Here is a 23,411-nt window from a genome sequence, read left to right as displayed (position 1 = left end):
GGGGATGCTAGAAAACAACAAATGACTGGCCAGAGTCAGGATGAGAAGTTCAGCATACCAGCTGTCTAACCTAGTAACCTTGTGGAGTCTGACACAGTAATCACATTAATTTTAAAAATACTTAAAACGGAATACAACTTTTGTTGGTTACCTTTCAATGAATGAAACTGCCTCCTTCAGCATATTAGAAGTAGTTTTTTCTAGATTCATTGGTTGTTCGGTAATATCATGGTTTCTCATCAGGATACAGTTCCAGTACTTGGTGAAACCATAGCTGGAGAACCAGGAGATGAAATATAGAAGACCACAGATGGCCAGACATATGATTATTTTCCATTTTACTGAGAATAAATTGACAAGTTTTCCAGCCAAAAGAGTAAGCGCTGCAAGGATGATCATCTGCGTGTAAAGCCAGTACGTATCTTGCAAAGACTTGGCCAGTTCAGGGTCATCTGTTCCTTGACACTCATTCAAAAGGGTAAAAGGCATGCCGTAAAAGTAATCAAAGCCGTGATTTAAAGGATGGTGGCAGTGATCACGGCGGGATTTGCAGTTCACACCCATATGCCACTTCCCTGAAAATATAAAACAAAGATCTTAAATCCAACATTGTTACTCCTGGGTGAGTCTGCCTGCATTTCTAATAGGTTGGCCGCACTCCTCGGTTAAGGTGCAGCCAAGGGAGGAGCTGATGTGGTGCAGGGACAGAATCAGGGAGCAATCATGCATTGACACTTTATCTGCCTAGAACAGCTGGTTTTCCTCACCTAACTGTTAAAATTCTAGGGCAATGGTCCAGCTCAAACACCTCCCTGAATAAGAACAAATAGGGTTGCAATAGTCGGTGCTGATTATTTTTCACATGGGTAGCCTGATGGGGCGAAACCGGAGAAACCCTTGTGCCAAAAGAAATAGCTAAGTGCAAAAATTTGAACTAATTTACAAACAAGTTCTATCTGACCTTCACAGTCCAGGAACAAATTTCAGGAAAAAGTTGTACATATTGGCTCTGTGTGTCTATATTCATCCTAAGATGAGCAGCAAAAATAGTCCATCCCAGTTATCCAGTACAATTGGATGTATCAGAATATCTCATACAGTGATAATGAACCTTAATGAAGTCATATTACAGAACAGTGTAATTATCCTGATATTGAAGGACAGACAGTCTATAACCATGGGCTTAGGAGCTATTACCTAGACAAACAACTTCTGAGAACTACTAACCAGCTCTGTGCTTGTGTATGTGAATGCAGTTTACAGTATGAGCTATGTCAGACTGCAGTGAGCTAGGGAAAGTTCACCCCTTTGCACAGGCTTGTGTGAAGTCAGTACATCACTAACGCTTACTCCAATTTAGGAACTGAACAACACTTCAGTGTGCTGGAGCCAACCAGAGGTGGGAAAATCACAGTAATTACAATTAAGCACATGACACCTTTGACTACATCAAAAAGAGTTTTAAAATGAGAGGTGCTTTAATCACTGTTCAGGCAAAATTAGCAAAGAGTTAATAGGATTTTCTTTTTTTGGACATGTATTCTGATCCAAACCCCACTGAAGTCAATGGGACTCTCAGCTGTTTTTGGACAGAGTTTCTTTTTGCAGAAAATAAGGCACTTTTAGTGTCTTAACTGTGATAATAAGCAGGATGTGTAAATAACAGAAAATCTAGCCACCAGATATAGTTAAGACCACTGTGATGTCTGGGTGCCAAGTGGCAGACAACATTTTTCTGCTCTAATAGATCGGTAAATATCTCTGTTGGTTCTTCCTGAAGCAATCTGTACCGGGCAAACAAGGTTCTTTCCTTTGCTTTTACTTCTGTTTGCAGTGTACATCAATGTATTCCACATGTCCTCATTTTGGGTTTATCAGATATGCTGTGCTGACACTGGGGCTTGTGGATGGCATTCTAAAAACCCTGCTGATTTTGAAAGTTATGCGTACAAGAAACTCTAGTTTACCAGATCCTAGTGATTTTGGCAAAGAAAAATATTTACAGAAGCAGCTTCATTTGAATAACAAGCAATGAAAAGGTGACAAGTTGCTATGTCTCATACCTACAAGTGCTGTAGAATAACCTTGCTGTTGCAGTATTCTGGCAAAAGTAGTTTCATTTGGTGGGAGCCCGCCAGAACACCCATTCCAAAAGAGAACCTGCCGTTGAGTGCTGGATGCCATGCCTAGAGAGGAGTAAGAGTCTTTAAAATAAAACAAGCCAGACTTCAGATTTTCAGTCTCCTCTGATTGTTCTTTCTAATGAATAGAACTCAGTTGCCTAAGCCTAGTGCCTTTTTGTAAAACATTTAGTATGCCCTGGGATATTCTGATTGACCCCCAGAATGTCTCCTCCAAATCCCGTGCCATTATCCGCTAGTCTGATGCAGATGCCTCAGCTATGCTGGGGTGTCTACAAATGGCACGAAGATGCCTATGTTCGGACATTAGGCAACTTCTTACAACCAAAGTTCTATCAGAATATGATGTTAAAGAAGGAAAAAAAGAGAAAAGTTTTATATAGAACAAAAAGCTTAGAGTCAGAGGTACACGCTTTTGAAATGTGCAGTTCATGATCATGTTTCTCCTTTAGCAAGTCAGAATCACATCAGAGGAGCTACACTGGTTATTATTGCCATATGTGGTGGCTGAAGTTTTCTGTCATGAATTCACATGACTGAAGTAAATCTGTTTTAAAACATAATTGTTGAAAACTATTCCACAGTCTGACACATTTCACTGTGAAAAAGTTTGCCAGTATATTAAAAATATTACACTTAATATAATCTTAATATCACTGAACATGCAGTGTTTACAGAATTTTCTTCTTCATGTTTCTACCTCTGGGTGCTTTGTGCATCCATTTCTGTGTTGTCATTTAGCCACATTAGGTGTGCTTTATGTGGGGATTTTCCCATAGAAATCAATCGCTAAATCTAGTCATCTTTGATTTTGCCCATCTCACTGAGACCCCAAATCCTTGGATTAACTAGTCTTTAAAATGCTGGTTTATTTAAGGGGATTTTTAACAGCAACAATGGCTAGACAAACTGCAGTGAACCATTAGAGAGAGGCCCAACCTGATCTGATAGGGTATCTGCCAGTCAGGAAAGCTGCTCTGCTTGGAGTACAGACAGCAGCTGCAGCAATGTGCTGAGTAAGTCTCACTCCATCCTTTGCCAGGCCATCAATGTTAGGGGTCCTAAAGAGAAAAATCCCATCTCTGATCAAAATGTAGTGCACAGAAGTTCACGGCATCCTGCTCCTCCTATCTTTGTTGAGGACATCACCACCAAATTTACAAAACTCGCTGTTCATCTATAACTCAACTAAGAAAGCTCTGTGTTATATATTTTTTGAGATACCTCAACTCCTTAGAAATGAATTTCCCATGCATATATGTGTTTTTATTAATAACTAAAAAAAAAAAAGAGGAAAAAAGAAAAGAAGAAAAGGTATTTCAGGCCTATCCCCAATCCCATATCAAAAGCTGATGCAGCATAGTGAAAAAGATTCCATCAATAGATACAACACAACACAATTTCCAAGACTGTAACAGGTTAAACACAGGATATATATATATATACACAATCATTCTATCAATTAATCTATACACAGGTTGGTAACTGCACTAGGGATAAATATATCCCATCAACTGAGCTGTCATTTCAACAAGCCTACTGGAGTTGTTAGCTAATACTAATTCTTAATCTCAGTCCTTCATATTTCAACCCTGGAGTTGTAGAAACTTATACATTATACACGTGCCTGACAAATACAGTGCATGGACACATTTGCAAACTTCTCACTCTATATGCTGAAAATTAGAAGTCCAAGGAAGTTGCTCAAGCATCTATATAATTAGTAGTCCGGCAGGAATTACTGTAGAACATTTATTTTGTACCTGGTTTGAAAAGAACTGTATCTAGATAAACTTACCTATTAATAACAGATTTTCTAATACTAAGTATCACTAGTGTTTTTTCCACCGAAATTCACCAGGAAGGGATAATTTATCTCATAGAATTCATTCTTACCTTATTGTATCATTGCCATAGCAACCTACATCTCCAATACCGAGATCATCAGCCAGTATCAGTAAAAAATTGGGTTTTGAAGGACTTGATACACAAGTTCTTGGAAAGAAGCATAACATCAGCCAAATGTTTAGGCAGCTCCTGAAATTGAAAGTAAAGAGGTAATAGCACAAAAACATTTGTAGGCTTTACAATAGACGTTCAGTTATTAAAGTTTTATGGGCACTCAGTACAGATGCAGCTACCAAATACTGCCAGCAGGGGGAGCTCGTGAGTATTTACAAAAACAGACTTGCATTTTCTAAAACCAGTAATATTTTTTTTATTCATACAGGAATTTTGTGTGTGCATTTCTTTATTGAGATTTGCCCTGATCTCAGCAGATATTTCCAGCAGAATGAGTGGTGGGATGCTTGCAAGTCTCCTGAGGCACCCTTTGTACAGGTCTGTAGGACACTCCTGTTACGGCTCCCGGAAGGACTGGGACAGGAGCACGGAGGTGGGTGATGTGGAGGCACACTAGTCATGATGGCAAGGGCTTGACTATTGCATCCACTGTGCCCAGTGCTACACATCGCATCTGGAAAGTGCTCCTTCAGCGACGGGATCATCTGCAAAATCAAGGTTGCAGCCATCTCAGCACATCTTAGCTGCTCAAGGTGTTTGCAAGAGGCAGCTCACGGATGTTCACCTGAAGTAAGATACATATGCTAGAATATATCTGCTGACTGCGAGTTCATTAATAGATACTACAATGTGATAAATGCATAGTAAGTGTGTATATTATGTATTATATATGTGCCCGAACATCTATATCCCATAAAAGCAGGGTAAAAGGCCTTGAAACGCCCATAGATCTAAACCTATACTAGCTGCTCTTAGATCCTCAATGAGTTTCGGCAGGGAGGGGAGAAAGAGAGATCTGTTTACATTTTCTTAAGCCAGGAAAGACTCTCAGCGAACATCTTTTCTTACCATTGTTTTCCCTGGTAAACTTCGTGCTTTCCCCTGGTATGAAAGAGGTACATAGTTGGTCACATAAATTCTGGTGAAAAAGGAAAAGAAAAAAAAAAAGAAAGAAATCAGAACCCAGTAGTTCTAGTGATCTTGTCATTAACTGCCCCGCATTAGCGCACTCCTATTGCCAGTGCCTGCGGCTGGCTACTACAGAGGTGAGCTGAACTACCAGGGCTTGCTGACATGGTCCCTGCGCTCCTGAACCGATGCCTGCAGAGCCCCATTGAACTGGCACAGCAAGGCAGAAAGGGCACTTCGGAAGACCCGTGAGGTCAGATAACACAGCATGCGCTTCTGTAAGATCCAGCTTGTTCCCAGCTGCCAATTACTCCAGCGGCACTTGTGAGTGGAAAAAAGGCTAAATGCCCATGGCTGCAAGTGAGCGTCCAAGGTGCCAGTTACTCAATATATGCACAGAACTGTTTGTGTTCACTGAAAGGAAAGTTTTCACCATTTTACTAATGAGGTAACGGTAAGTAAAAGTGAGATACTCATTTTACTAACCTCAAATTATCTTTAAGGTCCAGGAAAATAATCTAACCCTTACTGTGAGCTTAGAAAGTACAAAAAAAAAAAAGGCGTCAAAGAAAAGCCATCCTGGAAACTAATATTTGCAGTGTAATTCTTAGGGAAGGGACTGTAAAGTTCTTAAGTTTGGGTGCCATCTAGTACATTCAAGGAGGTTTCTATCTGAACGTTACTAAAAACTGTCCAGAAACATAAATACGTTGTGATTATTTCCTTAAAGGACTTCAAAGCTTAATGCCATTTATAAATTTAACAAGCCAGTTTTTCTACCTGCCAACTCTATGAACTCAATCTGGACTTTAAAACCTAGAAATAACCTTTCAGTTTCTAAATATTTATTTTTATCTGGCAAGGCAAATGTTATGAGTGGAAGCAATTTCTTATGCTTGCTGAAAGAGAGGGCACCTAGTTGCTTCGGACAAAGAACGGCTTGGGAAATGCACTCCTTTTCCTTGTGAATGGCCACAGACTGTGGGATCTGCAGAAAATGTTGCGCTGGAATCATGCAAACAGTGATGCAGAGGTACATGGTAAGATGGCTCCATCAGGGACTGGCATACGTTCATTTCTACATTGTGAAGAGAGATAAAAATCCAAAATATCCCATCCATGTGAAATCCCTACTTTTCCACACTTTCCATTTCAAACTAGCACAAGAACAAAGGTGTTGTCGGGCCCATTAGGGAAAAGATTGGAACTAGTAAGAATATTTACTTATTCTAAAACAACTAAAAGCATGTTTGTAAACATAAAGTCCCTTCTAAACACAGAGAACTGAAAAGTTCCATCTTGACTAATGAAAGACTTGCGTTTCTTTTTTTTTCTCCAAAGTCAGCCTGTTCTCTAGTGCAAAGATAAAGCATTTTCCAATAGAACTTTTTTTCTGCCTTTTTGGTATATAAGAGTGTTACAGTTACTTTGAATACTAAACTGGCCAGAGCAGACTATAATCCTGCTGATACATTTCAAAGGATGAGCCATAGGATAAAAAAATTGCAGATGCTGTTATTCTGACCAGGAAAACAGTATAAAGAGTCAGAACCTGGGCTCCATTGATGATTTTTCCAAGTAACATCTAGGTGCTTGTTTGCTATGGCTGAGACAATATGGAAAATAAGAAAAAAACCCAAAGCTTAATCTCTATTAGTTATGGAATTTTCCACAGGGTCAATGATGCTTCCCTTCTCTGTTGGCAAGAACCTGAAAAGCGGTACCAAGAGCTCATCCTCCCTGCCCACTGGCTGAGTCAGAGATTAACAGGGAAGCAGCGAGATCCCTCTGACCCGATGCATTGGCTGTTTGAAGCAAGACCTTACTGCAAATGCAGATGCCAGAAGCCTAATATCATGCTTTGGAAAGCAGGCTCTATTAATGTGAAGCCAAGGACTCACTACTAGGATTTCAACTCTTTTATCTGTACAGTAGAGGTGCCTCAGAATTACAGCCTGGCAGCAGTTCCCTGAAGCCCTGATGAACTATAGCCCCACAGGACAGAGCCAAGGTGACAATCAGGCAAGTGCATGAAGGCACTGACCTGCGAGAAGGAAGAACTGGCGATGGCTCTGGTCCTTCTCTATAACGGGAATGTCTTTACGGTACTTTAGTAACAGAGGCAGAGCTCTGCCTTCCCAGCAACTAGTAGGTAGCGTTGTGTTTAAAGGGCTTGGGGTACATGATTAAGCCAAAACTATTGCAACGAAAATGTTCTCAGCCTACACCGAGTAGCTGAGGATCATCACAGCCCTTGTGAGCTGTAGCGGAGCAACGGAACCAGACAGGTCTGAACATCTAAGGAATCCCTTGATTTCCCATGGGTGTTGATAAGCTTTCCAAGCTGGTAGAACAGCTCTGCTGCCTTCCACTTTCTCCCCACAGGTTCATGCAGTACAACCAGCTGGCCTCAGCAGGCACATGGGTATTTAGACAGAGACTTGGTACAGCCCCTCAGGAAGGCTGTGAACTTCGAACCAGGGAGGTGCAGTGGTGGTATTGGAAGATATTTGGGTCTTAATACCATTGGCTGTGGCATGATTAAAATCAGTGCTTCCAGATTTACTGCAAGCCAGTTTAGGAATACTGCCCTTACTGAAGGGCTAGAAGAAGTACCAAACTTGTTTTCAAAGAAAATAATATTTAAATATGCATAGTTACATTTCTCTGTTAGGGGCTGATTCCTTCTAAAAGCAGAGCTCTCACTGACATTGCTAGGATGTGATGAACCCACTACTGGGCCCTAGGGCTTGTCCAGTGTCCTTAGCTGTTAAATGAAAACAACAACTTAACAGATAAATCTAACAGCGGCCTCTAGAAATCAGCAGAGATTCTTATAGAAATCCAAGAAAACCCTCCGTAAGCCAGTAAGCCACAATAAATGATCATCAAGACTAATAAAGAAGGCCAACCCCTTTTAACAATTTGGAAAACAAACCCTCGTCTCGGTTATTCTTCTTGCTCTGAAATCCCCCTTGCTCCTCGGTGTGCTGAGCAGTCCTGATCCTCCAAGACGTGCGTGGGAGCGGGCTGGGACTTGCTCCTTCCCCTCTCGCTCTCCCTTCCCCCCGTCTCCAGCACAAACACCGCCTGGGATTCCCGCCAGCAAAAACTGGAAACCCCGTGCCGGTTTGACATGAATTCCAGGCGGAGTACAAAGTCCTTATTCTTGAAATACTGGCACAACATGGCTACTGCCTTTTCTGTATTCCCTATCCAGTTACTTCTGTGCAGATTTGTATAAAGCCTGTCACTGCTCTATTTCAGTGCCTCAAAAGAGATGCTATAAATAATAACAATAGCAACCCTGGGGTTTTGTTTTTCCCACCCTGCTTTTCTAATCTTCCAGACAGACTAAGAGAACTAGCTTGTCCTCCCCCTTTTCTTCTGTCATGTTGTCTTTTCTTCTTCACTGCATTTTCAGGAAAGGTAAACCTACCTGTGCTGAAGATATTAATTGCACTTTCTTCCCCTGCCCCCAAGAACTGAAAGTTTAGTATACCACTCCCCCCCCCCTCTTCTTTCAGAACTTAACTCTTATAATAAATGTTACCCTTCACAAGGTCTTGAGCAATTACTTGGAGGAGCTCTCATCTATTTGTTTGCTGACATTTCAGTTCTCCGAGTTCCTTGAATACAGTGAATGCTGCATTTAACACTCTGCTCTAAAGAAGTCAGTAGGAGTCAGTGAGGTGGAAAGATGAAGCAGCTTAAACTATCAGATCCATATAATACAGTGGCAGGGACAGCCAGGGTTGGAGGCAGTTTTTTATTTGTTGACCTCCTTCCATTTGACTATTTTTCTAAGTTGCCAAATTGGGCTACTTTTACTCATACTTATTTGACTATAATACTTATTTTGTATGACTACTCAACAGCTTATGATGCTTCTGGTGCAAAGATTCTTATTGAAAAAATTGTATTTCTCAAAAATTACATCATACTTTGGGAAAGGTGGATCTTTGAAAGTTGCCAATAACATAAGTATTAGTTTCCACCTGTCTTTGGTCAAAATTATGACTAAACTTTTATTTCAGCCTTTCTAGACTGCTTACATCTTTCTCATGATGTGATCACTACTGAAGATGTGCCCGTGCTGCTGCTGGCACACCTTAAAAAAAACCAACCAAACCAAATCCCAAACCCCCCAAACCCCCACACTTTTAATTTTTCCCCTGAAAACAAAACTCCCTAGAAGAGGAGGCGGCATTCTGCCAGCACAGACCTTGCATCCTGTTCCTCACCACTGCCTTAGTGACCCAACACAAAGGTAACAGCTGTGATTACTTATTGTCTTCAACAGAACTAAGCTTTGAACCAAGATATTTATTTTTTTTTCCCCCCAGAAAAAGAGCTTTGTAAAAATAATCTTTCTGCTTCATTGTTTTCTCTGCGTTTTGAGCCCGGCAGCGTTTCCTCCCCTTCAGCTAACCAGTTTTTCACTGCGTCTGAGCACGGGAAGCTGCTGTTTGCTCCCTGCTGCATACAGGCAAATTCTCCGCCAGCAAAACCTACATTTTTGAGTCAATGCATGCTTTAAACTGCCACTTTCTAGCTGCCTTTTTGCACATGTCTGAGTACTAAAAGCAAACACCGGCATTTGTATAGTCCCCTTCTACCTTTGAGAAGTTTTCTGAGTGAACTTATAGTAGTGAAAAACATAAATATTGAAATGACACAAAGAGAAATTTGTAAAATTGTTTCTATGTCACGCTTAGGAAAAAAAACACTGAGAGATAAGAAGAAAAGTGTTAATCACCCAAACTGGCTGAGCAAGTGTTTGCAGCAGTATTTTTTTTGGGGGGGTGGGGGTGGGGTGGGGTGTGTGTGGGAAACAAAAACAACAAAATACAAACTAAAATAATCTTTTTCCATTTACTAAATTCAAACTCCAATTTCTCTACAGTTCTAGCGCCATGCTTATAATAAACTCTGACTTCATCGACTCCTACAAAACCACAGCCATTAATACAGTTCAAAGCCCTAAGATCTCTGCAGTTTCACTGCAAACTTCAGTGCAAAGTCACCTCTCCTTAGAAAGTCTGGCTAAGGTCACACCACTGCAGGTGGTTGGTTTGTTTGTTTATTTGGAGTTTGGTTTTGTTTTTTAACTAGTATTAGCAAGATGCCTTTTTACAAGTTGTAGTTTGTAAACCTATATATACTGCTACCAAATACTTTTGAGCATTAATTCCGATATGACTATGAAATAAACCTTGTTTTTCTAGAACTGACATTTAAAGAGTGCAAACTATTAATCCAAAAGATTTTTATTGGCATCTTATATGCAATAAAATTGCTTTTGCTGAATTAGTAAGCACCAGAACCTCTTTCTGAAGAGCAAAAATGCTTCTCTCTGTTCTGTAACTGTTGCAAAGGTATACTGCACATCGATTTTTTACTTTGTACTGTCTCTGATCTATGTTATTGTTACCCAGCTAAAGCTGCAGATCTGTTCAAAAAGCCAGTCACAACTTCAGGACGATCACCCACTAAATCAGATTTGCTCTCATCTCAGGTGTTGCTCAGCATCTCAACAATATTTCTGCAGAGATAAGAGAGCAGTACAGGAAGCAATGATGACTCCAACTGCCATCTTTGGATAGAGTACAGCCATCATTTGTGGAGTATACGGGCACAACTGCAAACATCTAGAGTTCTACTGAAGTCTAGTATTTCTTACCGCTGCCTGCTCAGCACCATACACGAGGCTCTCTGCAGAGTTCTCCAACGTCTTCCTTGAGCAGGCATAAACTAGGCAGAGGTTAGGCACATACCTCTACAGCTGTCACTTACACACGAATCTGCAAAACCAGTCTCCAAGCCCTTTACCACACCAGACAGGATTTCCTTAGACCTTCAGCTAGTGGTGAAAAATTAAGGGGAAAAACATCTGATCGACAATCCTTTTCTTTATTTTCATCCACTTTGCTTCCCAGAGAGAGAAAGGACATGATTATTTTCTGAAAGCTTTGTCAGCAGAGGACTCAGTGCCACAGGACATGTTAGTAGACATCCCTCTCACAAAATTTGTGTGCTGTCACCTTCCTTATCACACCAACAGAATGGGAACGTCCCACAGCACGGCTGCAGCCACGGCTTCCACACGATGTTGTACAAGGAGAGCTGCTCCGGGACTGGAGTCAGTGTCCTGCGATGCTCTTCTATGGCTCTTCCAATCTTTCTTATTACAGGGTCAAAGTGGGGCTCGGTGTCAGCCGACAGAGGTTTGGCTTCAGAAGGGTCCCGCGAAAGATCAAACAGCAACGGAGGGTCATGATGGGTCACGCCTTCCCCAAAGCATGGGCAGATGCCTTTTCCATAACAAGCTCCAGCCCCAGGTGGATGAAAGACTGGGGTCACATAATGAGCCTTCCAGATGGCTCCACCTGGCAGGAAAGAAATATTAGCCCACAACTACAAGACAACAGAAGAAAATGGAAAGTGCCTTCAAGCAATAGGAGTACAGCTATTTACTAAGAAGACCTCTTCTCACCCACCCTGGCACCCCCATCACCACAAATCAGGTTCTCTGGGTGGAGTACTGACTTGGAAGACAGAAAACACTAGAAATATGAAGAAAACCACATTAAATTTTCGATGTAGTAACAGCCAGCCAATATTCCCACCCCACTTCCTAGAATACATTCCCTTTGTTACTTACAAACATTTCTTTGCTGTAAGACACCTCCAGCTAGCCAGAGTCAGTGGTATGTCACGCACAACAATTTCAAGAATCTCAGAAATCAGTACTGATAAAAACCCGTCATGCAAGAAATTCATCAATTACCAAGATGGCTATCAAGAGGAGAAAACTCACGTTCTGCAGTTATTATGGCCCAACCATTTATACTTACTGTCCTTCTGGTGCCACCGGACTGCATGCAAGTAAGATCCACAATAGTGAAACAGGAATTCATGCTCTGACTTCTGAGCTCTTCCTTGCAGTAAAGGCACCAAGTTTTGTCCATCAATCACCCTAGTGTAATGGGGGAGAAGCATATTCAGGTGGGGGCAAATCTGACAGTGAACTGCATACCTATCACTGTCTGTGCATTGGTTGCACCAGTGCTTGGGGCAGCATAAAGAATAATTTGCTCACAGATTTAGAGCAGCCAGCAGACTACCAAGCCAATATTTAAATCCCTAGATAATTTTTTTTTTTTTTTTAATAGCTAGGTCAACTCATTCCATTTAGCAATACATAAACAATATTGAGAGCTTGGTCTGGCAGAAAAAAGTAATTTATTCAGGAAATCAATACTGATCTCATAATTGTTTGCATTTAGCAATTTTCAAAGGAGCTTAAAAAAAATCTGTTGAGCAAGAATAGGTTTAATGACTTTAGGAGGTATTTGTTAAGGGTCCATAAGTCAAGTCAGTTGGTGCCAAAACAACCTCAGCCACCGATTCTTTCCTGAATGAGGCTGAACCCGAGTTTGAAACTAGTACCTGGTCTTTGGTAGGAACAGCAGCTCTGGCCATATGCACACACGTGGGCATATCTGGGAGAGTTTGCTCACTAGTTTAAAATCTCAGACTAGGCTTGAGGAAAAGGAATATTGGTGGGATCTCCAAGGATGACAAGAAACAGTAAATTTTTAGTAGTTAGCTCTCCTATCAATCTTTTCTGTGGCAAAAGCATCTCCATACCTGTCCTGTGGCAACATTCCTCCAGCCAGATGAACAACTGTGGGATAAATGTCCATAAGACTTGTAGGTTCATCGATAACCGTGCCTGCAGGTAATACTCCTGGCCACCGAAATACTCCTGGCACACGGATCCCTCCTTCCCAGCCTCCCATGCCTTTTCCACCTGCAGTGAAATAAATCAACATATGGCAGTTCAGAAGCAAACACAAACCGCTTCATTGGCTTACTGAATTTGAATGTAGAGCAAGAGACGCAGTAATACACTGCTTATCCACCAGATTCAACTCTTCGTTTGCATTGTACTTCACATACTTCAGAAGGCCTCAAAACGTGACATATAACTCATCCAAAGCTAAGAAGACAGGGAGGGAAGGCAATCTCTATCTTAACTTTGATCACAGGTGAGGGTAGGAATAGTAAATCTACCTTTGAAAAGCCTATGTTCAGCAACAATATAACAGAAGGTGGAAGATGTTTTCTTTTATTTCATGGGCTGCCTGCATTCACCTCTGTTATTGAAGAGTTTCCCAGCAAAAGAAAAGAGGAGGAACTAGAAATTGGAAGAACCCACAAGACTGAAGAAATACTTGGTAACCTCTTTAAACCTACACAAGAATTAGCATCCTAATTTAATAAGCAGCTGCAAAAAAAAAGTAAATAATCTTCTCTTTCTAGCCATGGATTCCCTTCAAAATATGTGTCCTTAACACTTACGTTTTTGTATGCCTTATGCATCTCTTCCTTTTTTGAAATTAAGATTTGGACCTGACTCTCCCAATGCTTAATGCAACATCTCCCAATTCAGAAGCAAAAAATCTGAACCTATGAAATTATACTATATATGCTTTACTTTAAATGGCAAGAAAACACCTTTCCTCAATTTACTGCTAACAGAAGTGAACTTTGTAAAGCGTCCTGATGCTGGGTGTATGAAGACAACACTTGTCTAGCTACCAAAGCAGAAGCGCATTTTAATTCATATATTCTATATGGAAAAAAAAATTGTCTTTGTTAGATCCCATCAGGCTTATGAATCAATCTTATAATCCATAAAGAGCAGCACTTTCTCAAGCAAAAGCAGTGAGTGAGATGGAGGATGAACAGACTAACTGAAAGCCCTTTCCTTTCAGAAGGGCCAGCAACCTCCATTGCTCAGCAGCAGAGCATCCACCTCACGTGAGCCAAAATTCCACATCTTTGACCTCTGCTGTGCTCTGTGGAGCTGCTCAAGAAGGTTTTGAAATGGAAGAAACCTGTTTTAGGAAAATAAAACCACCAAAAGGTTGGGTAAGAGGTGGGTGGTTCATTGGCAATAAGAGAGCCTAAGCCCTGACTCTTCCCCAAACACATGCTGTTACATGTTCATGACAGGTCAGAGGATGAAGTGGTGTGATGACACAGGGCTGTTGAGGTAGATGGGAGAAAATGCAATGAATTCATGTTCTTTTCACTTGAAAAAAGCCACTGGACTACTCAGCAGGTTGAAGAATGATTCACAGTAGAAAGTGCTGAGCAGGAGGTAAAGAGCGAGATACTCTTAGACTACCAAGGCCACTTGTATTTTACGCCAATCACTGACTTTGGGTGGAATATAAAAAGCATACAGGGAATAAATTGTTGCCACAAGTCATGACACAGTGTGCCCTTACTCTATGGTGTATTGATTAGCTGCACAGCAATGATTTCTGGAATATAATGAGAAAAAGAAACAAGCAAGTCAGGAAAAAGTCCTACTGTAGAGAGAAGGGGAGGGGGGCGCAGAGAGAAAGAGTTTTCAGTATAGGGAACTATCACATTTTTCCCAGCGCTTTTCACTTGAGGACACACCAAATAATTTACAGATATCAAGCTAGACAGTACCTTTGTCAGGGAGATGTGTAGTAATGCTTGCACTTGACTGAAAGAAAACCTGACTAAGATTAAAGCACTATATTTCAAGCTAAAAATGCAACTCATTCCAGCCTTGATAGCTTCAGCCAGGCAAATTCATTATGCTTCCTATTCTAACCTTCACGTAAAGTCACGGTGTTTTTCCTACCTTTATAAATACCATTCCAGCCACCTAGCTGGGCAGATCCATCCTGAGCCTCCAAGTGTCCTCCATGGTCAGAGGCAAAGTATGTGAATGTATGATTTTTCAAACCTTCTTTGTCAAGTGAATCCAGAATTTTGCCTTAAATTTAAGAAAACAGACAGCAAAGTTCCTATTAACCAATCTGAAAGATCAAACCAGACATAATGTTTCAGTAATAATCTTTTGCAATCCCATGTAAGAAGTTCTTAATAGCTTATATTTCTGTAGGTATTTCAGCCTTATTAGTTTTCCCGCTTTAAAATACACAGGTGTATGTGTCAAACAAATCCTTCATGAAGAATACTTACCCACCATCCAGTCCATTTCTTCTACATTGTCTCCATATAAACCATGCCGGCTCTTCCCAAGAAATTTTGCCGTGGTAAAGAGGGGTGTGTGAACATGTAAAAAGGAAACAAAGAGGAGGAATGGTCCATGCCTGTTTCTTGAAAACAAACAACAAAAAACCATTTTTTGTTCTGGTTTTTGAATATTTGGAAAGTTTCATACTCATCCATGAACCGACACACACATTGAGTCTAGACTGTGCCTACAGCTAGTGCATCCCCATTGATTACATTTGACAGTTTTCTTTTTACATGAAATGTGAGCAAGAAAGATCCTTTTCAGCCAGATTATTTTCAAATTCCAATGTGTAAACAAGCATAGCATTTGCAGAGTGTTTAAATGATTCAGATGTCTAGCTCTGATGCCTTTTTAATTAAATGCAATAGGATACAGTCTTATATTTACTTTAATATTCATGTGGCTTTTCTAAGATGGCCACTTACAATTTTCAGTATATTTGTTTTCACAAACTTTAAGAAAAGAATAGTTACTTTCCCTGTTTTACAGAAAGACACTTGATGCACAGAATTATTATAGAAGGCTGTGCAGGCAGAACTTGAATCTAGAAAATGAATGATCTTATTTGAGTTCCTTCTCAATCCATAAAAATAGATTTAAAGTGTTTTGAGATGTTAACAATAAATAATTTTGTGCATCAGACATTTTTATCTAGGTGTTTTGTACTGTTTATGAAAAAGAGCACAAATGAGGCTTGTAGAGTGTAAAAAGTGTAAAAATTAGCCCATTAATCATAGAGCAAAGATAGTAATTAGAGATTACAGGGCACAGTGAGATGGTTGTGTATCATTTGGTTAAAACACTGATTCACTGTAGCTTCCGATATGAGAGAATTGCACTTAAATTTTAAGTGCATTAGGTTTCTAAATAGAGAACTTGGATATGACTTTCAAAGCAGTTCTCATGATATAGTTACTGGATAAAAATACTCTATTCCAAGTGCCCAGAACATCCCAGCCCCTTTAAAGAAAACTACAGACAATCATTTACCTTTTGATAAATGACACTGCCTCCTTCAGCATGAGGGAAGCAGTCCTCCCTAACCTCATCGGCTGCTCAGTGACATCATGGTTCCTCATCAGGATGCAGTTCCAATACTGCACAAAGCCATAACTGGAGTACCAAGAAATGAAGAAAAGGCCGCCCAACAAAGTAAAACAGGCAATTATCTTCCAGCGGATGGAAATCAAACCAGTCAGTTTTCCAGCAGTGAGAGTGAGCACAGCAAGGGTAATTATCTGACTGTAAAGCCAAAGCTTGGCTTGAAGGGCTACATCCAGGTCTGGAGGTTTGTTTTCTTGACATTTGTTTAGAAGTGTAAAAGGCATACCATAAAAGTAGTCAAACCCACGATTGAGAGGATGGTGACAGTGATCGTTGAAGGATTCACAGTTTACACCTTGATGCCACTTTCCTGAAGGTTTTAAAGCATGAAAGAGATTAGAACATTAAGGTGGACAACTCAAAAGGAGCCCAAGGTAGCATTGTCAGCATCTGTTTGGAAATTAGGCAAGTCACTCCATTTTTCAGAGTATCAACACATTCTCCTCCTGCACAAGGGTGCTGGGTGAAACCAGTGCCTGATCAGGTGGTTGTCATACCGTACTGAGTGATGCCCAAATGGTCATGGGATAACAGAAATTTGCAAGATGCTCAGCTACTGAGGTGATAAGGGTCACACAAGGATGGGATTTCATTACCTTTCAGTGAGGATCCAGGAATTAAGGTACTGTAACTTGCTAGCTGCTTTAATACATTCCCTTCTCAACTTTCAATTCACAGCTTTATTTTAACATCGAGAAGATAACTGGAAGATCCAGTAAACTTCTGGCCAATGTTAACAAACATCTTGATCACCAGACCCAGGAAGATAATTTCTCAAGCATGTTCCTACTCCATATGAAAAGGAGAAAAGGCTGCAAACTAACCTTTCACTCTAACCCTTCCCAAAATAAAGCAAGTAGACAGAAGTTGTGTGCTTTGAAAATGTGCTGGATCAAAAGACCCTGAGGTTTCCTAGGTTATGTGATTGCCATGTCGTTACAGACTCAGCCAGGAAGACTACAGTTCATTAGCTCATGATTCTATGCAGCCACATCTATTTCCAGCACTTGGATATGACAAAGCATTTGGCACAGCTGGCCCCAAACCCCCTGGCCTTAAGGGCCACAGTGCTTACCCTACCTACCCATTTATGTGACGGGATCCATTGTAGAGTGCCTGTCACTTGACAGTAATAAAAGCGAATGGAAAAGACATTTTGCCAGTTGATTTTAGAGATACTTGGCAAAAGAATGATGACTCTTGAAACTGTTGAGGTCTGATCAAAGTTACAGACAGGAAGGTGCTCTAGGGCAGCGTTTCCCTGACACCTTTGCACTTTGGCTTCATCTGAGGAAACAGGCACCGTACCGTGCCTCTTTGGGACCTAACAGCCTCATCTGTGAAACGCTTGTGCCTCAGCGTCTCCTCTGTGGGTACAAACTTTGTTCCTTTCTTCCCCTATCCTCTTTTGTTTCTTTGTCTCTTGCCTCCTAAAGGCAGATGAAATACTTAAAGATATTGTTTTGTCTGGAACTATCTCTACATTAACAAAAAGATTTTGAAAAATCTTACGCCAAGTCAAATAAGTGCTCAGCCATTATGATTATAAGACAGTTTTATTTCTTCCTGTTTTGGGTGCCCTGTACAGGCATTGCCATTGTCTTAAAACTCTTTAGACTGCAGTATTTTTAGTCTTGCAACTCCCCCCCCCCCCCCCGCCTCAACTTTTTGGAGAGAATTCGTATCTGTGACTAACAGACTATTTGGGGCGAATACAATCCCTAAGTTCCCTTCATATAACTAATTCATTCTTTGAGGTCACACTAAAACATTTTCCCTTACCTATCAGCCCAGTGGTATAGCCTTGTTGCTGCAGCAGCCTGGCAAACGTTGTTTCATTAGCAGGGAGCCCTCCCGACCCGGCGTTCCACTGCAGCGCTCGGTACCCATTGCTGGATGCCATCCCTGACAGAAACAACTCCGGTCATTCCTGCGGGCCTTTCGTGCTCTGCCGTTGGGCTGCTTCTGGCAACCTCTGGTTCAGGAGCTCAACCTGAAGCCAGCAAAATTCCTCACAAGACGTGAAGCCATACATATCTTGTAGGCAGTCACATCACATTATCCATAGTCTGTCTTCAGTACTTCAGATAGTCAAGAGTTGTACTTCAAAACAAATACTGCTTGGCACTAGTTTTACCTTCAAACCAAGAACAAATCAATGGTGACAGTATAGAGTAGGTTTTATTTTCTGCCTTTCTGAGCAACTGTGATAGTTTAGTCTCTCTGATCTTTGTCTAAAAGAAGAGATAACAGTTGCATTGCCCTGCCTCAGAAGGACTTTGTATCGTGTTAGGTGAAAGACAGTTCACCCAACATACACACTGATTTTGCACTTAGCTTTCAAAGCAGGCATCTAGTTTTCCTATATAGCACCTCACGAGAGATTAGTATCTATAAAGTCCTCCATAAGGCACCTTAGATAGGTGAGGAACGTATCCAACACTCCATTTTCACTGGAGTTTTGTGACTTCCCACACTGTGCCAGCAATGAACTTGCCCATTTCTCTTGGGATCCCCGTTTCAACCCCTTACCTCTAACCATCACCATCAAGAGGGATTCCATCAGTCTGCCCAGGTTGTGTTGCAGTAAGGAAGTGACAGGTATTACTGCTGCTGGCATTTCTCCATACCTATTTATTTTTATCATTTAGACCTCCCGCATCCTATAACGTAAGGCTAAAGCTCTGTCAGCTGGCGAGGCAGTGGTTCTCATTCAGAAGTTACTTATAGAAAATACTCTGCTAGAGGCTCAAACTTTCTGTCTCAGGTTTAGGAAATAGCTCAGTTCTCCTGTTCCAATACTTATTGTAGTACCTCAGCGCCATACACAGAAATTTGTAATTCAAAATGGGCCCAACCTGATCTAATAGGGTATCTGCCAGTGAGAAAAGCTGCTCTGCTTGGAGTGCACAGCGGAGCTGCGGCAATGTGCTGAGTAAGTTTCACTCCTTCTCTTGCCAGGCGGTCAATGTTCGGCGTCCTAAAAAACAGTTTCAGGTTTAATAGAAGCAAGGTAATCTGAAACTTATTTTAATGAATTGCCAAGAAGAACTAGAGCTTTTGAACAGTTCAAAAAAACCCAAACAAAACCTCTTCTTTACTATTCCAGGATGGGTATAGTAACAAGTCTGATACAGCTGGTGAAGTGGGTTATAGCCACTGGAGAACCCATTTGCAGGACACAGCCATAGAGTGCACCTGGCAACACTGAAAAGAAACCTAGGCATTGTTCGTATTGTTTAGTTTGAAAATAAAACTGATATGGAAAGAATTATCTAAGAAAGTTCAATATTTTTCTATTCCAATACTTCCAACAGATCAATTTTGCCAGCACATTTGGACTCTAAATTTCAGCGGTCATTGAGCCAGAGAATCTCCCAGTGTTTCTGGAGCTCTTGGAACAAAGACTTTCTGTTCCACGTTTTTAAACACATGCTATTTATTTTGTAATACAGCAATATCTTTACATAGTTACATTTGTACAGGAGCCTACACCTCCCAGAAGAATGGACTACAACAGTACAAAGAGTGAAAGAGGCCTCACCCCTCTTTACAGGTTCAGTTTTGAAGGCACATAACGGTGTAATAACTCACGTGGGTCAGTCCACATGAGTCTGGATTGGAGTGTTTTGAAGGAGATTGCAAGCAAGTGGATAAGGGATTCTGGAAAAGCACTGGGTGGATAATGTAAGGCTTAACTATGCATGAAAAAGAAAAAATAAATTCATGCATGAGAAGAAGAGAAAATAGTAACTGTAATACAAAAACAAGTGGCTGGAGAGTTATCACATGGTGGGGGAGAAGGAATTCCCAGAAAGAACTTCAAAATAAAATGAAAATATGATTTATTTTTTTCCTTTCACTGCACATTGTTTACTTAGGCCCCAATCCTATGTGCATATATACAAGTACTTAAATACACAGTTATTAGAGCCTTGGATTAAGAGATTAAGAACATTTCTTATTTTATAATTAGGCTTAATTACCCAGGATAGGTGTACTATAATGATAAATATACTGTACTGAGAGATCTTTTACCTTATGGTATTGTTCCCATAACAGCCTATATCTCCGATGCCAAGATCATCAGCCAGAAACAGCAGTATGTTGGGTTTAGAGTTCATAGCTGCACTGAAGCCAAGTGAGTTCCAGAATAAACATGAAATCAATGCTGTTAGGAGGTACCTCCTGAAACACAACAAAATTACGTTTTACATAGGTGACTTGTAAGAGTTGGAGCATGACAGGAGCCCTCTGGTAGCACATCTGAAGCATGAAAAACCAAATAGTGGGAAACTTCATTTCCTAGCCCCACTTTCAGTGGGAAGCAGGAGGACAGAGTTTTACCGATTCTGTTTCTTCCATCTCTACCACCTAGATCACTCTAGTCAGTCGGAGAAGCTGCAGTAGCCTTTCTATAGCCCAAGAAGCAAGGACATAAATGAAGGCTGTCATCTTATTCGTTTGGCCCAGGAATTTTCATCTCAAATCAGTTGCATAGATTTCAAAATGTATCAAAAACTTCAAAGAGCTGAGAAAAATTAGTGTTTCTAAGTTTCATAAATTCTATGAAAACTCAGGTTATGTTCCAAAGTCACTCTGGCATTTTCTGAATATCTTGTCTCCAGTGAATAAAGCAGTTTTAATTATATTTGGAAGGGAAGTGGAAAAATCTAAACAAACTTTCCCCTCCAACTCAAGAACACTTGAACCCATCTCCTCTACCACCATTCTAAGATGTCAACCAGGCCCCATACCAGCATCAACCATAATAAATATCTGCTACAAACCCCAGAATTTACATTTTTTACACATACATACCAGAATTTTTTTAATATAAATATGCATACAACATTTGAAGCTACATGTTCCTCCAAGTAAGTATTGCTCATCAATAGTCTTAAAACATAATCCTGGATTGATTTTTCACTTGGACACAGTTATGATTGCAATATGTACTGATTTTGCAGGACATGGGGCAGCAGCAACTCTGTAGCATAGACTGAGAAAGCTCCTGCAAATCCTTCTGGTGTGAAGATTTTATAAGCAAAACCACGTTTTTGAATGAATGAGTAACCATCACCTCTAAGAGGCAAACACAGCACCCAGGACTTTCTGTAAACACCACTGTGAACTCCCAGTTGTAAATAAGTAACCAGTGGCTATGGGAATTTAACCATCCAAGAGCAAAGGTCCAGTTGGGGTTTTTTGGTACATTCTACTACTAAGTTACAACTGTGATGTACAGAGCCGTGGTGAAACCCTGCTTTGGAAGCACTGTGCACAATTTCCATCACTATACTTAGATTACTCATTTCAAGGAAAGAAGAATTTTCTATTTGCCAGTGTTGTATCTCCTAAGAGTTACAGGGCATTATACTGGTATCATGAATTCTTTCAGAGCGCCAATACATTCAGTTAGAGCTGCAGACCTTGACAGCCCACTTCAGTCACTCAAGTATTCTTCTCTCCAAGCTGGGGACAAAAGCAGTGCTCTCCCTCTCAGTCTGTAACATTAAAAACTGGGGAAAAAAAAGTGCACATGATGAAATCTGCTTTTATTTCTGTCTGCAGCCCCATCCTAGCACTTTGTTTTCTCATGGTGTAAAGTGCTGGGTATTTGCTGATCCCTGTGGTAATCCTGCTTGTGGATTAAGACAGGGTCAAGGACAAATTCCATCTCAGGCAACATACTGCTTACAGTCCCAAGTCCATATCCTAAGTTGTTATGCAACATTACTGTACATTATAAAATAACCATGCTTAAAGCTCAAAGTGATCATCTTTCAGCAATACATGGAGGAAGACTGCAAGAATGTTTAGTTAATAAACACTGATAAATCTTGAAAGCAATAGGGTTGAAAGAAAGTAGCACATAAAACATGCATATAGACACATACATATATATATATATATTAAAAAAAACCTTTTCAGAATTACCTAGAAAGCTATTTCTGGAAATGATAATGTTAAAGGCATAGCCTTTCCACTTGAGAGACAGATCTCACTGTTTAAAAACATAAGAATATTAAATAAATATGTAGTTAAGATGGTCCTAAAAATAATTTGGCATCTAGCATTACTAAGTGATTTTACAACATCTGCTTAATGAATCAGATGAGTGCAAAACATTAGGAAAATACAGGCCACTATTTATGTAACTTTTACTTACAAGACTCAATATGGACTTACACCATCGTTGAGCTCCCATAGCTTTATTGACAGTGATCTTCAGAGGACAGGTTAGAAATCACCGGCACAGGCAATCACATGTGGAAAAAAACCTACTAAACTACAAAGTTTGGTGCCTGTACTTGCCTTGGAATTATTTTCTAAGGTGATACTGCTGTGCTCAGTGCGTACCTAGAGAATGACAACATTTTGAGATTATAGCACCCTTCTGTTCAAGAAATCTGCTCCTTCTACAAGATTTCACAGGGAAGTTGTATCTGTGTAAGAGCCTGGCACCTTAGACTGCTTCTCTAAGGGCTTGTGCAAAAGGAGAGACAACTTTAGAATAGGGTGGGGCGGACAATCAGGGAGGGATTTAAAAAAAATAAAGGGGGGGGAGAAGTCATGGTGACATGATTTTTAATGAAGTTTAATTTCCTACATGGGGGTAAGGAAAGGAACAACAAAGACTTAAAGCAAATGAAGCATCAGGAAAAGCGATTAATTTGAGCCCACGGTTGCTTGGGAAAAAAGGTGGGTCAATTCAAACAACATAATTTTACTTCTGCCAAGTACAAGCAAATACATGCAGGGAGGAGCTGGAAATCTGTTCACCTGAACAGAACGGCAGCAATGGCCACGCAAAGTAGCAGTGTAATCATCTCCTAGTAGGCAGTGATCCTGAAAATATGTTAAGCTTATAGTAAGCAACAAATTGAGCAGTCACCAGTGTGCTGGAGGGAAAAAAAGAACTCAATCAAGCCTTATATCCTCACAATATATCCGATACAATACTTATACAAGGGAGACCTGATCGCTCTCTACGATGACCTGAAATGAGGTTGTAGCTAGGTGGGGGTCAGCCTCCTCTCCCAAGTAACAAGCAATAGGATAAGAGGAAATGGCCTCAAGTTGCGCCAGGGGAGGTTTAGATTGGATATTAGGAAAAATTTCTTCACTGAAAGGGGTGT

At 40.6% G+C, this 23,411-nt stretch overlaps 1 protein-coding gene across 1 annotated transcript; it reads right to left on the bottom strand.

Moving 5' to 3' along the window:
* Nucleotides 1-10,980: 10,980 nt before the first annotated feature.
* LOC104155687 (arylsulfatase D-like) lies at nucleotides 10,981-23,102 on the bottom strand. Its single transcript, XM_009695430.1, has 10 exons — nucleotides 23,056-23,102; nucleotides 20,308-20,457; nucleotides 19,128-19,249; nucleotides 18,052-18,174; nucleotides 16,156-16,579; nucleotides 15,108-15,244; nucleotides 14,764-14,898; nucleotides 12,726-12,888; nucleotides 11,930-12,051; nucleotides 10,981-11,461 (listed from the first exon to the last, which is right to left on the bottom strand). The coding sequence occupies exons 1-10, from the start codon at nucleotides 23,100-23,102 to the stop codon at nucleotides 11,094-11,096; spliced, it is 1,791 nt and encodes a 596-aa protein (XP_009693732.1). The 3' UTR covers nucleotides 10,981-11,093.
* Between the last annotated feature and the right edge of the window lie 309 nt (nucleotides 23,103-23,411).

This window comes from Cariama cristata, unplaced genomic scaffold, assembly GCF_000690535.1.
Source record: "Cariama cristata isolate BGI_N322 unplaced genomic scaffold, ASM69053v1 scaffold43212, whole genome shotgun sequence".
NCBI classification, from domain to species: Eukaryota; Metazoa; Chordata; class Aves; order Cariamiformes; family Cariamidae; genus Cariama; species Cariama cristata.
Note: the sequence above shows the minus strand (reverse complement) of the source record. Positions and strands in the feature narration are given on the sequence as shown.

Excerpts from the sequence above, each read along its gene's own strand:
- LOC104155687 (XM_009695430.1), bottom strand. The coding sequence starts at position 23,102 with ATGATTACACTGCTACTTTGCGTGGCCATTGCTGCCGTTCTGTTCAG. Across the intron at positions 18,175-19,127 it reads CAGATACCCTATTAGATCAG|GGATGGCATCCAGCAATGGG; the intron begins GTTGGGCCCATT and ends TGTTTCTGTCAG. Across the intron at positions 11,462-11,929 it reads CCGGTGGCACCAGAAGGACA|GTGGAGCCATCTGGAAGGCT; the intron begins GTAAGTATAAAT and ends CTTTCCTGCCAG.